This window comes from Morone saxatilis, unplaced genomic scaffold, assembly GCF_004916995.1.
Source record: "Morone saxatilis isolate NCDOM2014 unplaced genomic scaffold, NCSU_SB_2.0 Contig11, whole genome shotgun sequence".
In the NCBI taxonomy this organism is placed as follows: domain Eukaryota; kingdom Metazoa; phylum Chordata; class Actinopteri; family Moronidae; genus Morone; species Morone saxatilis.
In genome coordinates this window covers 23,771,558-23,795,627 of record NW_023339663.1, presented here as the reverse complement: position 1 = coordinate 23,795,627, position 24,070 = coordinate 23,771,558, and the positions used below count along the sequence as shown (strand labels likewise).

General features: G+C 41.8%; 1 protein-coding gene across 2 annotated transcripts in view; it reads right to left on the bottom strand.

Moving 5' to 3' along the window:
- Positions 1-24,070, bottom strand: part of LOC118321071 (transcription initiation factor TFIID subunit 4) — an 80,223-nt gene that overhangs the window by 19,165 nt on the left and 36,988 nt on the right. For both annotated transcript variants that reach the window (XM_035652258.1, XM_035652259.1), the window contains 3 exons: positions 23,489-23,614; positions 18,838-18,894; positions 5,107-5,229 (listed from right to left, as the gene is read on the bottom strand). In XM_035652258.1, coding sequence (XP_035508151.1) covers positions 5,107-5,229; positions 18,838-18,894; positions 23,489-23,614 — 306 coding nt within the window. The remainder of the gene's footprint in view (positions 1-5,106; positions 5,230-18,837; positions 18,895-23,488; positions 23,615-24,070) is intronic.

The following is a 24,070-nucleotide window of genomic DNA, read 5'->3' as shown; positions in this document are numbered from 1 at the left end:
CCCCCCCCCCCCTCCTTCATTGGAGACTCAGATTGTTTTCCACGTGATTCCTGTTAATTTAGCTGGAGGAAAGGGCATCAGTTTTCCTTGTGCTTTTCCCCCTCTCTCCCCATGCCTCTCACTCTATTGCCTCACTCCTTCTTTCTGATCTACAGCCTCAAAGAAAGAAGGTGAAATGAATTCAAATGGAAAAATAGACTGTGCTCACTATTAAATCGCTCGCCTACCTTTGTCCCTTGCATTGCGCCTGGACGAGACAGATACGAGAAAGGCAGTGTGGCTGTACAAACCGAGGCAATTTAGCTGCCATTGTCGCTTTTTACGTCAACAAACAAAGCTCTTCCTTTGATGTGATAAATGGCCTCAGTGGCAGGATGATAACTACGAGCTCGTAAATGTGTCAAGGATGTTTCAAAGCTCTGAGCATGTTTTACACTGCGGGACATTGTGCGCTGAGGCACATTTCACATCGCAGAACCTTTCATGCTAACCTTAGATGTACTGAGGAGTCTCTATCTGTCTTTCATAAGCTAGCAACACAGAAGCCACGCAGTTTAGTCAAGATGCACCAAATGGGAAGAGAGGAAATCATAACACACAAAAATCAATGAGGGGGAAATGAAACAGCAAAGTGTTCAAATAATGTGAACTGTGTGAAAGGACAGAATATAGAGGGTGTGATGGAATAATCATTGTGAATAAAGCTCTATTTGACAGACTGTCCTCTATCCCAATTCAATGAGCGGTCAGTTTTTATCTCTTCCCTGTACAATAAAGAACTACAGTGATGTGGCTGTAAAGCTGGGACATGGTATACTGCTTGTATACTGTCTACAAGCTGTTACCAAATCACATATTGTTTAATTGCAGCACAACTGAAGATGCTTAATCCATTTAAAGAACCAAAGAAAAATCAGCTTTTAACAGGTACTTTCAATGTTGTGCACATCTTCTAGAGAGATGTATGAGTTTTTGGTGCACTAGGAGTTAAGATATCCTTTTTCAATAGCTCAACACTTTTTAATCAGACATTACAGTATTCATGTCCACAGCTTCAAGCTAATGTTTTGAGGGCATTTGAGCCTTCACCACATTTCCATCCTCCTTCAGCTGCCCTTTGTCACTGCACCTCATCCCTCCGCCTTCTTCAAGGTAGCTCACCCTTGACTTTTGTGCTGAACTTCAAAAGCCAGTGTGCTGATTGGAGGGTTATGGCCGCAGGATGGGGACTATTGAGCTGGAGGGGGGTTTGGGGGGTGTGTGCCTGTGCGGCCCCTGCCTGTGCAGTGACCCACTGCTGGGGCCACAGCCAGCCAGCAGCCCCAGCCATTGGCTCCTTGGAACTAATCCACCCTGCGGAGCCCTGTAAGGCCTCCTTTGTTCCCTCCTGCAGACTAGATCAGGCTGGAGACAGACACTCCAGTCTTGACTGGCTATCAGTTTCAGAGCCTGTGGCGATCCACATCCAGGCACAGGCCCAAGCCTGGCCAAACCACCATCAAATTAAAGGTGGGTGTATAGGGGAGGGGGAGGTGGGTTTGGTTGGGAGGAATGGAGTGAAATTGTGTCACCTAAATTCCGTCACAGTCCGAACATGGTGAAAAGGTGGTCTGATGAGGAAAAGAACAAGCAGGAGGAAAGGAATATTGAGGAAGAGGATTTCAACAGGAGCTCTGCCTCTCGGTGAACAGAGCAGGATCTCAACAAGGCCATTATCTGGCTCCCAATTTGAGCTCTGGCACAGCACTGAAGGGCTGCCTTTGTCTGGGATTAATGCGGAAAGCTCAGGATGCGATGTCAGAGGGAAATAATCAGCATGGGCCCTTCATAACGTTGGCTGCTCATGCTCCTGGCCAGGGCCCCCCGGCTCATTTCTGTGGAGATGAAATCTATGACAAGCCCCTCAGTGAAGCTAAGAGCAGGCAACAGTCCAGTAACACCCACAGGCCTCCAGGCATCCTGTGACCCCCTTAGAAAAGTCACATTCACTTTGCTCTGGAGAAGGGAAAGAGAACGCTGCAGGCGCTTCCAGCCCATGTGAAATGAAGAAATGTGAGGAGGTGAAAACGAAGTGAAAATAAGTTAAGATTCCTCCTCCGCCCCCTCTGCAATCACTCCAGAGGAGGGGCACACTGTGACTTCACTTCATTATGCCCCTCTAATTAAACATGAACAGGACATTAAAAAAGAGACGAGTAAAATAGGGAAAAAAAGACAACTCCAGCATAATGTATATTCATGTTTATGTTGTGTAACTGCATTTGGGAAAGCAGTTTGAGAAAGCAGCTTTTTTTTTTTTTAAAGCAGCAGAAGGTCGCGGGCTAATACCCATCAGGGTAAAACATTCTGAAAGAGGTTGGCACTGCACTCAAGGACCAGAAGTAATGCTTTTATTTTGTTATTTATGCTTTTTTTACCGGGTGCATTACTATGCTCCTCTGCAGCATATTGCTGCTAAGCGAAGGATGTGAAGATGCAACTCGATAAGCAGGTTATTAAAATGACCAATTGACATTCAAAATTCAGACCTATTTTAGATTCATCATATTTACAGATGAATATGTGGAATTTAAATGTTTCCCCTTCTGCCTAGAGGAAAATGGGACTTGGTACAGCAACTGTGCATGACTTCATGTATGACCATATGCTGAAGAAATACGATACTCAAGTCATTGCTTATAGAATCTCAAACAGGAGACAGTTCTTTATAATAACACAGTTCAGCTTAATTAAGAACAGACTAGGCAAGTCACATGGGAGTATGTCACCATGCTCCCTGTAACATACACACATATTTCCTACCATATATGTCACGTTCACCAACTTAAATTGTGCAGAATGGGTTATTAGACAGATTCCTAAACTTGGCTAATGCTTAACAGGTCAAGCATGAGGAGGATGTGTTGTATTAAGAACACAGTGGTTTTCAAAACTAAAGCCATGGGGGAAGCCAGACCAACAAAGAATCATGTCCACAAAACAAACCCACTCCCTGGTGCCTCCAGAAAGGTATTGGCTCATGACTCTAATCGGAGATTTCAGATTTGCTCATCTTCATCCACTTCGTAGATGAATAAACATGAGAACAATGGTTCAGAGGGCTGCACACTGTGTCGCCAACCCACCACTGCACTTTACAGCACCCTCACCAGTTGTGGATACACACAATCCCCTCAATTCTGTGGGAATAAAGATGTCAAACAGGAACCGGATTCTCACTAAATCACGCAGCTCAGGTCCCCGCTATTTTCTTTATTCTTTGGTTATGCTCAAGTCTAATGTTGCTGTGTGGATGATTCAATTACAGTACAGTATATTACGCTTTTCCCCTACTGTATAGTACATTGCTCTTAACCCATGCCTACTGTTCAGCTTCTGAATTTATTGATTTGCCATTTGTCTTGACTTATGGCTTTGTGTTTTTATTGGGTAGTGCATGGCACGGCTAAGTAAATGTTGTTCTCCAATGTGCTTTTAAAATAACTTGAATCCTACTAGAATCCTACTAATCTATTGGCACAATTTACAATTACATGTAAATGGAAAAAATGTAACAACAACAACTGACACAGAATCAGCAAATCAACCAATAACCAATTATTTATCTATTTACTATTGCTATAGCAGAGTACAGAAAAAATGAGAACAAATATTATCACCATTTTTATCCTCTCACATTCTGTTCACCTCATTTAACATTAGAGCATATAATATGTCAAACTGTCAGTGTTTTCTACATGACAGCTGAAGAACCAGACAAAGAGAAAACTGTTAGAGAGGTTGGGGTCATACTCCCCCAGGGAGTTTTATTTTTATTTCCAATCTCCTCTTTTATGTCTTCTTATGAATTCTGACATCTTGACTTCATTTCAAATATATTACATAACTTGAAACAATTAAGCACTTAAATTAAGTGTTCACTTTTAAAATATTAAGTCTGGTTTTTACTGCACTATAAAAACTTTGGTTTACCAAAATAATTTCTGTGTGGATTAAAATTAACATTTGAATATAAGCCTGTTGGTAGAAAGGGGGTACCAAGAGTGGACTCTGATGTGTTATTCTATCAGACAGACAAAATGGGTCAGACGCATACAGAGGCTGTGCCTGTATAGATAATATAAAGTAAACAATTGATTTCTTTTTATAAATCAGCAGTGTTACATTGGTTTGGTTTGGGTGTTAAAAATGGCCACGATGACAAAGCCACTGCTGGCTACACTGAGGCACTAAGCTTGTTTCTGAATTGGGCAAATATGGTGTAACGAGTGCTGTTGAATACTGATATGCACTGCTGTTAGGCAGATAAATAAAACAGGCAGAAGGTAAACAAAATTTCCAAACCAAAAGTATGCTAAATTCTCAGGGAACAGTGGGGAACAACTCAACAAAAAACTGTCTGTATATTGGGCAGCCATTATTTTGCATTATCTCTAACTACAATACCACATCCTACTGTATGATTATTGATTAATTGTCCTAGGAGCAAGGTCGCTCACTGCACTTACTGTACGTTAATAATGTCAGTAAACTTTTGAAAGAGTTGAGTTTGACTACCACACACTTTGACCTATAGACACAAGTACAGTTCAGACAGCATGCTACTCAGATTCAGGAGAATATCATGCATTAAAAAAAAAATGGAATTCACTGCTTTACCTGCAGTTATGGATTATTTCTTACTCACTGTCTTGCAGATACATATTCAGTGACTCATTTTTTGCATTTCTAGCAACCATCCATATTTGAACTTACCACAGTCGGGGATGACAGGACTATGAAAATTACCACTGGAAGCTGTCTACACAAAAAAGTACAGTATTCTTTGTAAAAAGCCCGGTAGGTAGGTTGTCATTATGTTTATTGTTATAGTATCATCAGTAGGCTGGTTAGCGATCATCACCTCCTCCTCATCACAAATGCACTGAATCTGAACTCTGCTCAGCTATGTATCAGGAAAGGTAGAATAATTTAATTTAATTTAATTTAGAATAAATTCCCTGTACAGTATACAGTGTAACTGAAATAAATAAAAAGTTCCCACTGACCACTGTCAGGAAGACAAAGAAAACTATAATATAGCCATTCAGTGAGTCTAGTTCTTACCTCTGTCCCCGATGGTGTGGTCCCTGGTGAATCCACTTTACGTTTTTTGCGGGGTCCAATAGCGGCTAATGCTGTAAGGTTGGCATCTCGCTGCCTCATCTGGGCCAGTTCCTGTTGTTGCATCTGTAGAAGACAATACCAAGATTAGATGTGGTAAAGCATTGCTGTAGTATGTTAGTACGCCATGTGCGAGGTACCAGTGGCAACAACAGTAATTGGCTGTTGTTTAATGGCTCAAAAATGGCCACACAAGTGACCCCAGAATTTGAACTTCAGATTTTAGGAGCATTTGCAACCAAACTGTCACAAATTAGAGCGGGGCACTGGTGAGACTGGGTGAGCAATGAGAGAAGAGTAGGATCAAACATAAAAAATAAAATAAAGGGATATAAAGGACAAAGATATCCCTCTTCCTCCTCTGTCCATCCATGTATTGTATAAGCTCTCCTGAGCTGAACAAAATGGAAGCCTGTTGTCAGCCATTAACAGAGCCACTGTCAAAGATCGAGTGTGTGTGCGTAGTCACATGGTCCCATTGTGATTTTTGCAGTTTGTGATGTATAAGGGGGAGGTTGTGGGGAGGCACTGCCCAAGGTAATGTCATGTCTAGCCGCAGGGCTGAGGGAGAACCCAGCGTTGCTGGGAGCTGCCATTTCTATTGGGTGGATGTGTGAGGGCCTGGGGCCATGGCACAGAGGGTGTCAGCACTCCCTCCAACATGCAAACACAGTACGCACACACAAACACACACACACACACGTGCCTATCAATCTTGGCCACAGCACAGGGAATGCCTACCCACCAGCTTGCCTGCGTGCCTGCCCGCTGGGGGAGAGAGGCCTGGGTTGAAGCGAACAGGGACAATCAATGTGCGCTTTCATGTCTTTCATGTTCTTTTATGTTATCTCTCAGCATGTGTTAGCTGGGCGCTGGTGTTTGTGTGAGGCATGTATGTTGTCTGATCAGGGGAAAATTTCATGTTACTTTCAGATGGCGCTCTGTAAAAGGTTGCTTTGGTGTATAAAGTCTGATCTAAAATGTGCATGCAGTTGCCTCTGATTTTTTCCTAAAACCCCGATGGCAAAGCATGCCCTTTAGGGTGTTGCCACTTCACATTTAGCACGGCGGAACTGTTGAAAGATTCAAACACGCTGACAACACAAAGTAGGGGAAATAATAGCAGCAGTACCAACCAGCTGAATATCTCAAGCACATTTATTTGTCCATTTTTTAAAATGAATAGTGGTGAAAATTAATATAATGTAGTAATACAAATATACAAATTATTATCAATGGTATTGACAAGTGATGTAGTGATTCCAGGCATGGAGTTGGCTCTTAATACTATGCAAACAGAGACAGAGGGTATAGTGGAGTCAGAAACTGGGGATCGTGGCTGGATGAGGCAAACCGTCTCGAGATGATTATTGCCCTTGTCCACATGGCAAATGTAGCATTAATGTTTATCAATGCTAACCTTATTAGGCTTTGCCACAAACAACACACAAATCTCTCCAGGCCTGACCTTAAAGAATCCCGCTGCAAAGTGAGCTGGGTGAGAGCAATAGAGCAGAAGAGAGGGAGAGAGATTGAGAGAGAGAGGTCCGCTATCTCACTGATGGCACCAGGATGCCGGCATCTCCGCCTGGCAGTTGGCACCAGGCATGGGCTCCCAGCGCCCACAGCAACTGCCTGCATTTTCAGATTTATGACTGTATGATAAATGAAGACTTCATTTTACCATCTGCAACCCTCCAGTCTGCGTTTCCCGTCAATAAAGAGCCCGCCATGACACAGGGAGACTGATTTCTGATTTCAATCTGGTGCCACTATGCCGAGCCTACCTTCCTTTAATGACTGCAAACTGATACAAGCCAGAGTTGGGCCAGGATTTGATAGATTTGTTTTAGTCCAAGGATTCGACTGCCATCTAATTCAAACATACATATATATAAAGTATGTTAATCTAAAACACACACAGGTGTACAACACATTATATCAAGTAGTAGCAGTAGCTATACAGTAATGTGGATATGGAAGAATGTTGCCTTCAGAACATAAACTGTCCTGAACTGTACAGGGTTTTGAGGTGTTGGTACCATTCTCTGATCACTATTAACTCTGTATATTATGTTTTGGTGTTAAGCAGTTATCCTGTTAAGAATGCCATCAATCTCTTTTAGTGAGTTTCTACAAGCTGTTTCTCTGTTATGGAACCCATCATGATTTTACAGTTTGGTACTGTTGTTATATTAAATTATTTTGCAGTGTCAGCAAAGGAAATCCAAACTGTGACCTACAAGTACAAGAATCTCTCTCTCCCTACGCTGTCACAAATGTTAAGCCATAGGTACAATCACCACCCAAAACTGCAAAGGTCACTACAGAGATTCATCCCAGACTGGAAGAACAACCAGCTGGCACGATGCATACATTTGCCAGGTCCGATCAATGGTACCGCATAAATATCTGCTGTTCCAAAGTCACGTAAATACCAGTGCTTCCAGTCTGCCTGTATGCCCTTTTAAAGCAGGGAACTGGAACTTGTAAAGTCAAATTATTAGCAAAGGTCAGGAGATGTAGAACATTTTCAAGATACCCAAAAGAATCAATCTTACAGGTTTGTTAGAAAAAGGTTTTGATGCAAAAAGCACAATGTCAGATGATGATGTTATGTTCAGTGTAGGGAAATGGGAAGTGTACACCAACACAAAAATGTACATTTCCGCAGAAACACTTGTGGCAGTTGCACACAGCTCTCTTACAGATGTTGAGTGCCCTGCTAAAAGCGCATCAGTTAACACTCTGATGGAGCAATATGCAAGTACAAACACTGAAGTTCTGAATCGAATATCAATCAGGTCAGGGCCTGTATTCATCAAGGCTCTCAGGATTACCCATAAACTGTGCTGAAAGTTTGATTACAGCTAAAAATACACTCTCTAATAAGTAAAAGCTCTCCTATGAGAATAAATAACATCTCCAAATTTGTTATGACGATTAAAATATATAACATGAAATAACCCACAATCTCTTTTCCTGCAATGACTCTGAATTAAATATTCTTGATATGCTTGAAAAATCCAGGCCCTGGATATCGAATTACATATATTCATCAGATTATTCGTGTCATGGGGTTGTGTCCTGGGAGATTCTTCCAAAATCATATTTAAATAAGAGTAAGACCTCTAGTTTGAGGGCAGTGGAAGTTAATATTTATCAGCAGTGTAGACGGCGGGTTCATGGGTTTAACACACAGCAGTTGAGTCAGTAGAGCTGGAGTTAACAAACTAAAAGGGTAAAATGAAAGCTAAATACTGTTATACAACATTAGTAATGTTTTTATTACTAATGTTTGTCTTTGCCTTGTTCACTGAATTGATTCTGACCCTTTCGCAAAAGCAAATTATGTTCCCTGCATTCAAATAAAGTATTTCAAAATACATCCATCTCTTTTTTTGTGGATTTAGGTAGTCTGGATATAATCTGACACTTCACACTCTATTACCTGTTTTAGTTTTATAGTTATTTACATTTTTACAAATACATTTAATGTAGAAAGTGTGCAACAAAAAAATAATCACATCCATTTATCGCTTATTGCTTTGTTAGTTAACTGTTTCCCATATCTTGTCCAACTTCAAGCTAGCAAGAAGAATGAGCAGTATGTTTCCTTATGACGCAAAAATGTCCAAAATACTGCAAAAACCTTCAAGCGTTCTGATACACTCGGAGTGAAGAGGGTAGGGGGATGAGCTGCAGGAGCCATGATGGCCGACCTGCTTTTCTCCTTTTCTGCTGTTTTTAACAAAGACTTTTCTCTCCATCCTCCTGCCCTCCCTTCCTCCCTCCTCCTGGCCTAAGGGGCCGCTTGCGGCCCCCCAGACGCTTACAGACAGATGTCCTTGGTAGAGCAGAACACGCTCTGCTTGACGTCACAAGCAGCTACGGGGCTGTGAAGGAAGCTAAAGGGCTGTCTGCCCTGCAAAGAGCACAGTATAAAAGCCAGACCATGGGTCCAACAGAACACAGCAGAGAGCTTCTCAGTATATAGACATAACATATGCCACTTTTGGGGAATACTTCTTTTTCCCAAAGAGCCTTGGTAGAGGGCATACATTTTAAACAAGGGTAGGTGGCTCCAGCCAGAATCATATCTCTTATGATGGCTCTAACCTTTGTACTGCTGCCTATAGCCTGAGCTATATTGAAGGTTATAATGGTAAGCATCTAAATTAACTAAAAACTTTCAAAATGAAAGTCTGGGTATGGTCAATGCTACAGGGAGGCTACTCAGGAGACATAAGCCGTATTTCCACCCAAACTACCCGCAACTTTTAGTCCCAGGAACTACTTTTCAAGGAACTAAAAGGTTCCTTCAGCACATTCCTTCTGTAAGAAAAAGTGACTGCTTTTTTAATACGTACTAAACATTGTCATCGTTCCATCGGTTGAATGCTTTCTTTTGTAACTCCATGTCGATGTGTCAAGGCACAATGGACATAAAACAAACTAGTCTGGGGCTGCAGATTTAAAAAAAATCCTGTACTTTTGTAAAGTAGTACCCCCAAGCAGGGACTTTTAGGAAGGTAAAATAATGTCCCTGGAACTTAATTTAGACCTTGGTCCCTGCGGTGGAAATGCAGAGTTCCTCCAAAGGTTCCTAATCCCTGGGGAAAGTTCCTGCACTGGAAACATGGCTATACTGTATACATAGCACTAGAAAGTGCGGTCAATGCACTGTAGACGGTCACCTGACTGCTGAGTATCTGCTGCACTGAACTTTGTCCTTTCTGCTGCTGTGTAATGGCGTATAGGTAGATAAAAATGTATTCAAACACAGTACTGCAATGTAAATGTATCACAAGTATCACAACATCTCTTTAATACACAGGTAAATATTCAGCATCAAACTAACTTTACTGGTATTCTCTGTGGAGCACAGTGTTAAATTAACACCAATAATAATGATATTCAGTGTCAAAAGTGTAAGAGAAAGGCTTGGAGGATGTGACTGGCACTCATTCAACTAAAAACTTCACATGTGAAAGATAAAAATCAGTAGCCTGATTTACGACCAGAACACCCATCAATGTCAGGTGGCTGTCAAACTTCTTTCTATTATTTACTGTAAAGTATGTTAGTCTGAGGCCGGCTTTACACGACAACGCTCCCGGGTGAAACCGACAAAATATTTTATATCAGATGTGCCTTTCGTTTAGACGGCCGACCAGCGTTTTGGGCTTAAATAACTGCAAAAAATATACCCACCCTCCAGAGTGGAAATCTTAAAGTACGCTCCACCGTCGGCGTCCCCGTCCTAAAGGGTTGAAAACGCAAAAGTGTGCTCTGAGCAGCTCACGCTGGCTATTCCTGCGCATACGGCGTTGACGTCATAGCCATGTGCAGGTACAAGCCAAACAACAACACAAAACATGTCGGATTATAATCCATCAGTCGGACATTCAAGTTGCCGTTAGGCTGCTTTGATATGCTATCCAGGAGTCCTTTCAGCAAATAAGCCGAGTAAGTACAGACATATCCAGAACAGAGAAGATTTTCGGCCTATCTTTGGGCGGCTACTACGGAGAGAGTAGAAGGGAAGGTTTCAACGGCCATGCGCGCGCTTCTTGGTGTTTGTTGTATGGCAGTGCTTCACTAGTAGCCACCTAGCACCTGGCATGCATACTACATCAAATTTCACACACTTTTGCGTCACCGGTGCCATGGCAGATTTCCACCCAAAGACGGCATCCGTCTAAATGGCGAAATAAAAAGTGGGAACGCCAACGCAAACCTTTTGCGGATTGTGTTTCCAGATGTTGTCGTGTAAAGCTAGCCTGATTGTAATCATAACGTCAGTTCAAGTACAGCCAGGATCATTATTATTGCATGTTGCCTCCCCTGATTTACTATCACTTCTCTATCTCTAGCAAGTTAAGACAAAACCGCTCAAAAAATAATAAAACAAAAAAACACCACCTAGCTTATATCAAAAACATCATGCATAAAGGGATGGTTCTATTAATGTTACACTGGGTGTGTGCATAGGCAGACATGTTCGCACGTTTGTCGGCACTGTCATGGGGTAGACGAGCAGATAAAAAATGTAGGCCCCCAAAGCTATGCCGATGCAAAATACATTTGTGCACTGCATAACAAAATAATATTGATTCAGCTCAAAAAAGTTCTTAAGTTAGTGTGTACACACGAGTTAGGATCAAATCTGCGCGTACAACTGTTTCATGAATTCGAGGCCCAGTGGAATTTGTCAGGTGAAAGGGAAGATATGTTTTTCAACTTCCACAAAAATGAATTACAAATAACTATTTTGTGTTTCAAATACCATTTCCAAGTGCCTGCAATCTGAAACAGTGCACCTTCCTGTGTGTGAGCTTCCTACTACTTCACATGAGAGTGTGTTGACATTTTACATATTCGTTTTATGCATGTCTGTAATCCATGGATCTCATTCACCTGACACCCACATGGCCAACATTACATGAACATCTGCGAGCTGCATCTTGAGGCCTTTCTTCATGTGAAGTGCCTGGCAGTTAGTTTGCTGCAGGGAGAAGGGCCATTTGCAGTAACCAATCAGGTTTAACTTCTCCATCTGCACTCAGACACTACAAAGAGACGAGTTCAGCCTCAAACTGCTAATGTAGCCAAGTCTTTGTGTTAAAACTGGATATAGGCATGTAGGATTTCATCAACAATGTCGTCAATAATTACATATGGTAGCTTTTCTCCAGAGAAAATATTGAACATATATATGAAAATAGAATCTAACGTGTGCATGGTATTATCTGCTGCAGTGTGAGCTGTCATGTCTAATTGGCCTTAAAGGTATAAAGTTGCACTGTATTGTATTCAGTGTTGAATATACATTCTGATATATTTATCAGACAAACAATTTGTGTTGCAGAATTGCATACCCATCTTCTTGAATAACAGATTATATTAAATCAGTTGAGACTGAAAAAGTGTATAAAAAATGCTTTGAAATTCAGTTTCATCATCTTTTTCAACACACATAGGCTTCTTAAATATTCCAGAAAATCTGTTTGTGATTATATTATTTTACCTATGGAGATGAATTCAAAATACATGCATGAGCTAATAGTCTTGGCTTAGAGTGTTCCATTTCCTCTGAAGCTGAGTATGTCAGAAGTGTTTCCAGGGCCAAGGACCAATTATTCAGAGCCCTCAGCCGTCCCTGGAGGTAAGGTCATTATGTGAGTGTCACTATCATGACCCTACGGTTCCTCATCTACAACTTATTTGCAGGAATTAAACCATGTAGAAGGAGACTGTGTGAAATATGTGGATAAATTGAATGTGTCTAACAGACTTGGTGCCTTTACTTCGGAGTACGTATTATTTTAATAAACAATAACATTTGCGCTGCACATTTTGCCAAAGAAAAGTGTTTAATGAAGGAGCCAGAAATCAGTGTTAAGCAGATTCTGACAGTGTTACACACCGGAGCGTCGAGAGGAGAGTGGTGATCATTAAAAATAGTGCTTATCTAAGGGAAAATTTCCTACTTTAAATGTTCTCTCGCTTTGTCTCATTCTATGCTGGCGTGCTTCGTCTAGCAGTCTTCTCTCTCCCTGTCTCTCTCTTTTTTTTAACATTTAGATTCGCCGCTCGTCACCTTCTATTGATCACGCCTAATTTGCATCCAGGAAAAGATGAGAACTCAGATATTCACACTCGGAGAGAGGACGATGTCAATGATTTATTCATTTCCAAATCAAAAAAAAAAGGAGTGAAAGGAAGGTAGATGAGAAGGGGAATCTTCATAGGCAGCAGGCGACTAGCAGGCTCTGAGGCTGGGCTCCTCTTCCCCACACTGCCCCCAGGCACATGGTGTGCAAGTCCTCCTAATTAACAAGGTGAATCATGCTGCCGCTCTCTAATTAGCCAACATGACAATCTAATGGAAACATGCAGGCCGAGCTGGCACACTTAGCATCACCTCACAAAGACCCCCGGTACTGTCCTTCCCATATGAATTCCACAAAAGTGACACCTCCGATTTTAAATGGAAAAGAGGAGAAAAGGTGGGGCAGGGCGGTTCGGGGAAGTGTGTTTTTGGGAGAGGTCAGAAGGGAGAAGTTAGCTGGTGAGGGTGAGGTGTTTTTCTTCTCCCCTCCCATCCTCTGTGTGCAGTGTTTGCTGCCTAATTGAAACGTGTCCTGCCTCCTGCCTCCCTCTCACTTATATCCCAGGCACAGGAGGCTGGCACCTCGCCACCAGCGTAGCTCAGCATGCCCAATTCCCCTGTCGCTTGAGTCCCAAGGAGTGCTCTGGCGCACAAAGAGAAAAGTGAACCTACAGGCTTGTACAGCAAGGAGACGAGTCGCTATCTCCCTCTGAGGCAAAAAAAAAAATCTCCTTTTTTTGTTGTTTTCCTTCTCATTACAGCACTTTGTAATATTCGAAAACACACAGGAACACCAAAGGTACTTTTAAAGCCTGCTTCTTTTTTTCTTGTAATATGTCTTGAGGTGAAGAAAAAAAACTGAAGTTGAGACTACCGACAACAAAGCAACAAATAAAAATAGGGTTAGCGTACTGTTTAGTAGCCCGCACATCTTTAGGACCTACAAAACAGACCTTTCTTATGTGGTAATTAAATTATCCACATCAACCCCTTGTCAGATCTCTCAAAACATATAGAAATCCATTTAAAATTATATTAAATAAAAGGACACCTGCTAAACTAATGATTACCTAATTATTAAAAAAAGAAACAGGTTTAAAAACACATGATCTTTCCACTTGAGCATAATGTTCGTCTACTCACGCCACGAGCTGACCATGAATGCTGCTGCTCTATTCATATTAAGGTACTGTGCATCTGTGAGGCCAGAAGACACAAATATAACAACTATGAATTGGGACGCACAAAACAGCAGGAATTCTCTTTGAAAGTCAGCACAGAAAGGGAGAGAACGTGGAGGAGGGTAGCAGGCTTTTTGCCCTGGGGCCTGCCTACTGGGGGAGAGTGCCTCTTTGAGGAGAGCAGTTTGTGGAGGGCCAGAGGATGAGAGCCTATGAACTCCGAGATATAACTGGCCTAATAAAAACTAAGGGGCTGCTACATTGTCCTCTAACACACAAGAGCCTCCCCTCTGTGGAGAAGTATGAGGCTCTGGCTGGTGGAGCTTTCAGTGTGGGTGGATTCCAGTCTCCCCATGACCTGACCACTTGTGGAGGATGCCAGGCCAATCAAGAAACATATATGTGTGTATTAAAGCTTGGTGCATACTGGCAGAGCAGAGGCCTGTGATCTAAATAACATGCATAACATTATTGTGAACAGTTCTTTATTATGTGGGTAATGAGGCAAAATATGCTAAATCTGACCATGGTATTCATTGATCACATGGGTATTAATCTAATACAACTCATAGATTCTGACATATATTCTTTAGTAAAGCAAAGGATGTGTAGTAGGTTGTATAACTGCAGGAGGTTCAAAGTTGAGTTAGGGAGGAATTAATTCAGTAGAGGTTCAAGACATTTCAAGCAATGCTGGTGCATCAAAATGGGCAAAGAAAATTTCTGAATGCCTGAAGAAGAAAAATATTTCAGGAAAATTATTCAAACAAAAACCTTTGAGATTCCTATTGGTCATCTCTAAGTTTCAAGTCCCTTGGAATCACTCTAAGCTATAAGTGGAGTCTTGCTGTGAGGAACAATTGGAAAAAGAGCAATAGTTTACGATGGTTGGATCCTTAACCAACTCATTTTAACAATGCTATACAGTGGAAATATGTGTGTTCTTGGCATAACATGGTTTGCTTTAGCAGCTGAACAGGTCCTAACAGGAGCTTTTGGCCAGATTTTGGCCAGCTGTGGTAGCCAATTTGTCTTTCCCCTCTTCCCTCGTCTCTCTTCGCCTGTCCTTGCTCCACTCCTCTTCTCCAGTTCACTCGTTTCCTGTGTCCAGTTGTGCCTGCAGACGCGGTTGCGATGATGAATCTGTGGCTGCAGTGTGTCTGTGTGTCTGACATCGTGATGTATCTCTACTGGCCTTAACTCCCTCTCTATCTCTCTCTGCCTCCCCTCTCTTTCTCCCCCCCAAGTCTCCTTTGCTCTCCGTCTCTTTGTCTCTGTCTCTCTGTCTCCTTTCCTTTCTCTCTCTCTCTCTCATTCTCTCACTCTCAATGACTAGGCATTGCCTGGCCTCCTGCCTCAGTGATGGAACAGACAGAGCACACAGACCCACCACCAACAACAACAACAAACAGGAACTGAGCTCCACGATTTGCCCATTGATTTTCACTGGGGGCATTTCTGAAATAGCCCATCTGACCTTTCGGCCAAATGGTAGTGAATGGAGGAAACAGAAGCGCTAGACCGCTTTGCCTCCCTCTCATGCAAAAACTCTGTCTGAACAGCCTGCTCTCCTGGTGACATGGTTGTGGGTTAGGTTGCTGATGCAAATACACAATTAGAGGCCCAGCTACATAAATGTACAAGACCAAAATCCCAAAGCCCTGCCAGTAATACCTAGCCTAGAATGGTCATTACCCCTCAATACAAAACTATAGTACCATTGATTTTGGTATTTTTGGGCCTAGTGTTGTACTTTATCCTGAGACCATGTCTACAGGAATCATTAAAAACAAATGTGTTATCCCCTTGGGAGCATAAATCTGCTTTAAAGTTCATGGCAACTTAATTTGCCTGTAATATTGTGAGATATGCTGTGTCCAGAGTTTTGGCCTGAGGGTAGCACAAGCCCCCTATTGTGGATTTTCCACAATAGAAGGGTTTGATCTGCTGGGGAGCATGAATGTGCTCAGTGAATGTCATGGCAATCTGCCAATTAGCTCCTGATATTCCTTGTTTACAAATGAACCTTTTGGCCTGATAGTAGCGCTAAAGGAAATATCAAAGAATTACAAAAGCATCATGATTTATCCTCTGAGGAACATGAACGCCAAATACATGGCAGTGTGGCCAGTGGTGGTCAAGATATTTTCAGAGTTTAAGTGTTAGATGTACAGACTGGACAACAGGCTCAGGAATCCATGTAGGACGATGGTGGATTCACAACAACACAGTTTAGATTGTGAGGTTTAATCTAATCTAAATCTTTTATTTTGTATTTTTCACTAATCTGCCTTTATTGCCACCATGTTAGCATTTATGGACTGTGAAAAGGTGAGAACTAATACTTCTGTGATGCCATCAGGGTTAAGCAGAAACTGTGAGCAATGCTAGTTAACTGTAGCCATTGACGCACCTGCTATGTGGCCTGTGTGGATCTACAAGGTGCAAGTGAAATCACTTTGTCAGACAAAAACACTTTCACCTACTACAACCTGGGTGTGACAAAGGATCCTAGATACACGTTGGTAGAGGGCTCCCTTCTCTGTTGCTCTTCCTGAGGTTTCTCCCATTTTCTTGTGGAGTTTTTACTCTAAATAAAGGGTCTAAGAAAGTAGGTTTGCATGTTTACAGATTGTAAAGCCCTTTTGCAATTTTGGTGTACGTTCTAATCTAATTGACGGCTTGACATTCAACTTGAGCTTGACCATTCATACTATACCATATTTATTTGTTGATCATGGGTTTATACCTGGTCACTGGACTCAGGTTTGCAGCAGTAGTTTCACAACACACAGCGCCTGCCTTTTTAAAAACAAATCATGTGCCAGCTCAATTTACACGCCAACACTTGGTTAAACTAAAGTACATAACAAGTTGTAATTCCATCTCTCCAAAATGATGATTGTTTGGTGGTGGTGGTTGTTTAGTGTGCGTGTGTGTGCGTGAGCAGGGAGACGGGCTTAAAGAGAGGCTGGCTCCTATGCCCATCGCCTGGAAGAGTAGCTCAGGCTCATTATCCTGATGAAATTTGCACAGATGTGTGAGCTGCCGACAGACTCTGCAGTGACACCAACAGCCAGCTCAGGTGATAAAAACCGGAGAGGCACGGGGGCTGAGAAACGACGGCCATTAAGCAAAAGAGAAAGAGGTGAGGGAGGTAGAAGAGGGGTGAAGTGTGTGTGTGTAGTTGGGGGGCTGGGAGTCTTCCTCGTCTCTCGGGATAAAGCATTACATAAAGTAACAATTTCCAAACCACCTTCTTAAAATTCCAAATGAAAATGTGCATACGTGCACCCGGCGTCTCCTCACGAGGCACTAATCTGGCCGTATCCAGATGACGAGCGGACTGCCACTTAACAGGGAGGAGATCCACTTTGATCACATGGCCCCTGGGGCAAACCTATCGCGCTGCCTATTACGCTGCTTCATTTGCATATGTGGGGCTTATGGGTAGGCTGAGATCTAGAGTGAATGTTCTAAACTGCAGCAGGGCTCAATGTTGCTAGAAAGAAATGTCCAGGAGAGACGCAGAAAAAAGACAGAGCGCTGCCAGTAGCCAGAGGTAACAGAAGTCCACTTGTCACTTGATGGTCACAAGTTCAACACCACAGACTCGCTAAGAAAAACCTAAAAATTTAATTCTTTGGCCAGACAACAACACTGAGTTGCCCTGGAGCAAGGCATTTGCAGTTACCCCTAAATATAAATGGCTGAGTGGCCAACATTAAAAGACAGTGGTTGCACTGGGAAGCTGTCAGGTGGAAAATTGTAGAACTGTATAAGAATAAATTAGGGGTTAGTGAGAAAAGTGCATACGTGCTCAGTAAACTTTACCTGGATGAATGAAAGGCTTTTTTAAAAAGAACAAGTGTCTTAGAAGAAACCACGTCTGCTCCTTAAGTTCTACATCAACAACAACAACAACAGGTGAATGGTGCTTGTTTTATCCTCCTGCATACTCAGACTACTCTATGGAAGCTCCACGCAATCCTCTTGATCCTTGTTAGTGAGCCATGGACTGAAAACACCTAGTGAAGTTATTCTGGAGTAAACAAAGAAAAAAAACAAATGCAAACTTCCGCTGTAACAGAAGTATATCGTTTGCGTAAACAACATTAACCAACCACTGAAAAGAAGAGTGGTCTACTTTCCGGGGTCCACTGGGAATTTTACCATATACAAGACCTGCACTTAAAATGAGGAGGATATAGCAACGTACTGCTTTACATCAGTAAAACATTTCCCAATTTGTAACGCTACGTGTTATGCCTTGGCCTATTACTTGAAGAAGGAAATAACTCTCTTGTAGCAGAAGTTAATATAAAGCATGGACTGGTACATCTGAAACTGTCATTCACTATTTAACTATTGCTGCAATTTGACTCTTTCCAAAAAGAAATAAAAAGAAAATGTTGGGTTTTTTCACCATGTTTTGACCTACACCGTGATGAGTACGATAATAAGTTTTGCGACAACGACAAAATCGCATTATCAAATATCATAATTTAAAGAAGGATTGAGATTTGGAAATGAATACAGAATAAACCTACAAAAGTGACTACAATTATGACTGCATATCCTTCCCCTGATAGCCCATCTATCAGAAGAGGGGTTCAAGGATGTCAAAAATCAAAACTGGTGCAAGATGAAGAGGCTGAAATAGATGAATAAAAGGAAAAGAAGGGGGGTGGAGGAAGAGGAGGGTGTCTTTAGTGCACAGAAAATCATTTTCCACACATGGGCATCAATCGGCGCAAATAATTCTTCAAACTTTTTTAAGTCCGACTTTAAATGGCATTACATATGTAGTGAGGCATGAAAAATTAATACGCTGGAGTCGGGGAAATGTCAAGGGTAATGATCTCCGCAGCAGCTTACCTCCTTAGCTTTCTGTTTCAGTCGAGCTTGCTCTGGGTCCTCTTGCCTGGAGCGACTCTGTGGAGTAAAGGGGGGGGGGACACACAGGTTAACAGCTGGTTTAAGGAGCCCACAACCCCCCCTCGCTACTCATCTGTTGCTGCTGCAGCAAAAATAGTGCAAAATGGGAACAGGATACAGAGGTGTCAAGGACATCGTATTTGAATTCAGAGAAGTGCAATGGAGCGCCCCCCGGGGGGCGGTGGCCTTTAAACCCGCTCCAAATCCAGCCCTAAATAAGCCGCTGGAGGGGGATTCTAATCAAAAGAGGTTATTAAAAATTCTGCACGAGCCAGCACACACACCCAGTCACACACACACCCAGTCACACACACACACAGGGCAAAGGATGTTGGTGAGTATCAGTGGCAGTGGCTGTGCGTGTGTCACTGTGAACCAGTGTGGCTATCCGTTGCTGGTGTGTGTGTGTGTGTGTGTGTGTGTGTCCCTGGCGTAACAACACAGCACTTCTATTTTAATCAGCAGCCAAGATCTGGGTGAATGTACTTGTCCCTGGGAATCCTTCACCACACAGCCAAATGTACATGTACGGCTGACCACTGCAGGCAGTACGGGCAGATTATGGTTCTACACACACACACACTCACTGAGTGCTGTTATGTTCTGTATATAATCTGTGTAGTTTCATTTTTGCTAGATTAACCAAAATTAGGTCAGGTCCACGGAAAACCTTTCTTTTATTGTCCATTGTGTAGTTGTAAAACCTCTTTTCCTCCACATTTCAGAATAGGCCTATATGAAGGGAAGGTCATGTGTAAAACAATAAAATGGCCCTTGAATATATTTATTTGTATCTATCTTTTTGGGGTTTACTATATACTCAATTTCTCCTTCCAATATCAAATCAATCATTGTGAGTGTTCTAATCCAGGACCCCTCACTCCTGCCTCAACCCTCTCCCATCCCTTTCTCCCCTTCCCCTCCTCATCTTCACTGCCTTATGGATGGAGAGCTGCTCCTCCTAGCCTTCCTGCTAATTGGCTTTAAATATATCAGGCGGTTCACGTACTGGTCGGTATCTCAACTAAGACTAATGTGTTTGCCCTCCGGTCGACCGGAGCATCCCTCAAGACTTGAGTCATATTTTAAATGGACGGCGGAGGGGAGGGGAGGGCTTGTTGTGAAGGAAGGAGGAGAGAAGACGAGGGTGGAGGGGATTATTTTAGTGGGATTCTTATTCAAGAGGTCAAATTAGCGGGCGCTGGAGCAGGAGAGAGGCAGGCGGGCAGGCAGGGAGGGAGGTAGGTGGGTGGCGGAGGGGCGGACGAGTGGGAGGGGTTGGTACAGATGGACTGTTTACAAAGGGCAGCGGTGCCACTGGCATGCTTTACATCTCCTCTGTCAGCTGCCCTGATTTTCCCACTTACAGGAGAGAACAGAGAGGAGAAGGGGAGAAGAGGACTGTGTAGTAGACGCTGACAAGCTTTGTGCTGCCCTGTGCTTAAATAATAAAGACGGGACTCCATACTCCACTATATTGTTCAACAGTGTATGGTCAATCTGTGATATTCCAGGAGCTATTTTGTGATGTCATGTTGTAATTTCTTTATCTTGACTAGTTTTGTCTACTTCTACTCCTTTAACCCCTGCTGGGTTGTACTTTCATTTAGCTTTGGGTTGTGTGTGGAAAGAGCAAAGTTAACTTGATTATAGTATAATACTATAATATTCTGTCAATATATATTTTGTCAGTGTCCAGTGGGTGAAACTTATATGCCATTATATTTATTCATCAATATTGCTTTTTTCATTTGCTTTACAAAACATCACTGAAAGTAAAAAGATATGAAATATCCTTCAAATAACCAAAAATCACTATCATCAAATTTATGAGAGCAGAAGTGTTGTATGTTGGGAAAAAGTGAAACGAGCCACTTAAGGAATTTGTCTTCTGGCTGCATAACATTATGGAGTTTTGAGGTTTATACAGTGTTGGATATCTGCCTGTATCTAAATTGGTCTAAAATGGAGAGTGCTAATTAAAATGCCGCCTTTAAAAGAACAAATGCCAAAAAAAAAAACCACTTAGGATTTGGACAGTTATCATTGGGAGCATGAAAAATAAACTTTAACACTGAAAACAAAACAAGAAAAGAAAAGAAAAGAAAAGAAGAAAATGTAAGGTTACATAACCGGTACGTGTTTAAGTGTTTTAGGATGGACTTTGACCGCAGTGTTCTGATACAACATAAGTGATAAACATGCTTGTTTCAATACAATAATATAGAATAGTTAAATAGTAGAAAAAAGGCCATGTGGTTGTGAAATATACCATACAATTATTAGGCAAAGATTTTCTTTCCAAACTTCTCCCTGAACTGAAACACCATGGCAACAACGGCCAAAAAGCCATAGACATGGCTCAGAGGTGAAGTCAAACTATGCTCAACGATGCTCATGCAATCCAAATAGCCCAGAGGTAAGCCCTTCCAATAAGAACTTGGCTAAATTTGCAAAAGTTCTTCACTAATCCTGTTAACGAATAGATCTGTTCACAGTGTAAAAAAAAAAAAAAAGATTACACTGTTCAACCATGCAGAACCGGCCACTGACAGAGGATATAAAAGCGTCACTATACATTTTTTTAACAACACACTCTACAGTGTCGTTTTCTTGCTGAGGTAATGTCTTTTTTCACAACCAGGAGTGAGGTTATCTGGTCGCTCCTATAAGAAAAAACAGACAGGTCATGAGGTTTGGTGGCCAGTGTTCATCAGCTAGAGGATTTTCTAATATCCTGCATGGCAGGACTGGAGTGTAATAATGCAATTAAGACGGTGAGGTGTGCCGCAATGAGAATCTTTACTGTGGGACATTGGCTCCATTCAAAATTAATTAAATTAACCTAGCTTTCTGCTAATGTTGCCCCGCGAGGCATTTTCATTTGCAAAAAGATTCTCTCTCTTTTTTTTGGGTCAGTAGTGATCTTTCCAAATTTGAAGACATTTTTTTTACTGATAAACAAATGTCCGTACATGCACAGGGCCGGGATCACAAAGGGACAGGTGACAATGCAAGGAACCTTTTTACTTTCTTGTGACCTTAGTGCAGATATTCCTGTTCAATATGTTTTATTGTGTGCAACAGTAATCTATCAACTGGACAACAATTTAACTTCCATCCATAAATAAAAAGATGATTTAAAAAAATGTAGACTATGCACTCTATAGTGGGAAGGGTCCACACCAACTGTACTTCTTCATAAAGGATTATATCAGTGATATTACAAACCATACAACCTTACATTACTGCTGATTATTTTTGAAAGTTTGTTGTAGTGTATGTTACTGAATCCTATTTGCATCTGATTTCCTTTCTAATGGAAATGTTACAGCATTTGTACAAACTTTTTCACGTACTGTAGCTTTACAAAACAGCTTATCAACACTGTGGGATTCAGCTGAAACACACAGAATCCCCACTACAATTTGTAAGTTTAGTTAATTAATATTAGATACGAAGCTTGCTGTGTTTCATATGAGAGTTTAAACGACTGTCTCGGCAGTAATGTCAGTGTTAGCAGCCACTTACTGTTAAAATGATGGCATTAGATTTATCTTTACTAAATATTTACTATTACAGGTCAATCTTTAAACCTTTACCATTATTCAAGATTCAGTGAGAAGTATTAGGACTGTTTTTAAAATTATGTGAATAACAATTACAATGAAGTGCACACTACGCCGCCAAAGCCAACACAGCTTCTCCCCAAGTTTGTAAGTTTGCCACCTCAAATATGTTGTGTTTTGGAAAAGGAAATCATAATATGTCTTATTACATAAAGTCATAATCTGTGACCACCACCAATTTTATATGTGTTTTTGGAACATTTTTAGTACTAAACGGTTAGTGCTGTTTCTAAAGACCACCTCTACATCAAGCATTGCTGCCAGCATTAAGGCTCTTCATTTCTGTTCACAGTTTAAACAACAGCAACTATCTATGTTCATAGTTACTAATACTGTTTATTCCAAACATATATCTGAGAGGCATAATATCCGTTGTTGCTGTTGGAAAAATGCAATGAATCCTGAGCACGGGGCAATTTTCCTGTTGTTGGCTGATGTTTAGAACAACACATGTAAAAGCTGTATACAGTATATTGATATAGATTGATTGACAACAACAGTCACATACCAGCCTCACTGACACTCTAAGAAATCTGTACTATTTTTTTTAAAAACTGATGCTTTGTTTCACCTGAGCTGTCAATGCTCATGATAGATGGATGTTTTGCAGCTTGTGCATGGGGGTGAGTGTGTGTGTTGGCTGCATGGTGCATGGGGGTTGCATAGTGTACAAGTCCCCACCCCCACCCCCACACCGTCCTCCTCACTGTGTCCAGGGAGGAAGAGCCAGGACAGAGGAGCCCTGGGGCCAGGAGCCTGGGAGGACACAGAGAGGTCACTTCATCCACTGGTGTCACACTCTAATTCATCTGTCAGGGCCTGCGCAGGAGCAACATGCACACACATACACACAGCAGTACACAAAAACACACTGTTGCATGGGGACATAACAACTCTCTGTGACACACAGCCACACATACGCACACACGCAAAGACAGGATGGTGAGGTGACAATAACTTACTTTAGCGGCTTTCAAAAGGATCTCTCTCTCCTGCTCGTCCTTCCTCTGCTTCTCGATTCTCTCCAGCTGCTCGAAGAAGCGAAGCTGAGAGCGAACGTCTGCATTCTGCTCATAGCACTCATCATCCTGACAAGGAAACAGAGAGAAAATCACTGCGACGCCAATGACTCCCGTTCAATGGCTGCTGCTGAGGCTTCGGGCACATATTTCAGTAACTTCAGGGCAGCCCTCAGTCCATGTATACATACTAAATTATCTTAAAACCAAAAATATTATAATAACATCATCCACTGTAAATATATTGCTACAGCAATGATTTCATCCCAAGCACAGAGTATGGTATTAGAATATTTGTCTGACCTCAATGACAAAAAATTGAGAAACTTGAGACTTAAGAGAGACAAAGTTTGGCAAGATAAGTTATGTACTGTCTACCAATCTCAATATTTTATGTCCACTTTTAGTTGCAAAATAGAAATTATTGTCATGCATTAAGGGGGTCTCACAACATTAGTAAATGAACAATAGTGCTGTAACACAGTTGTTCTACTATTAAGTCTGCAACTACTGATTATTTGAAAT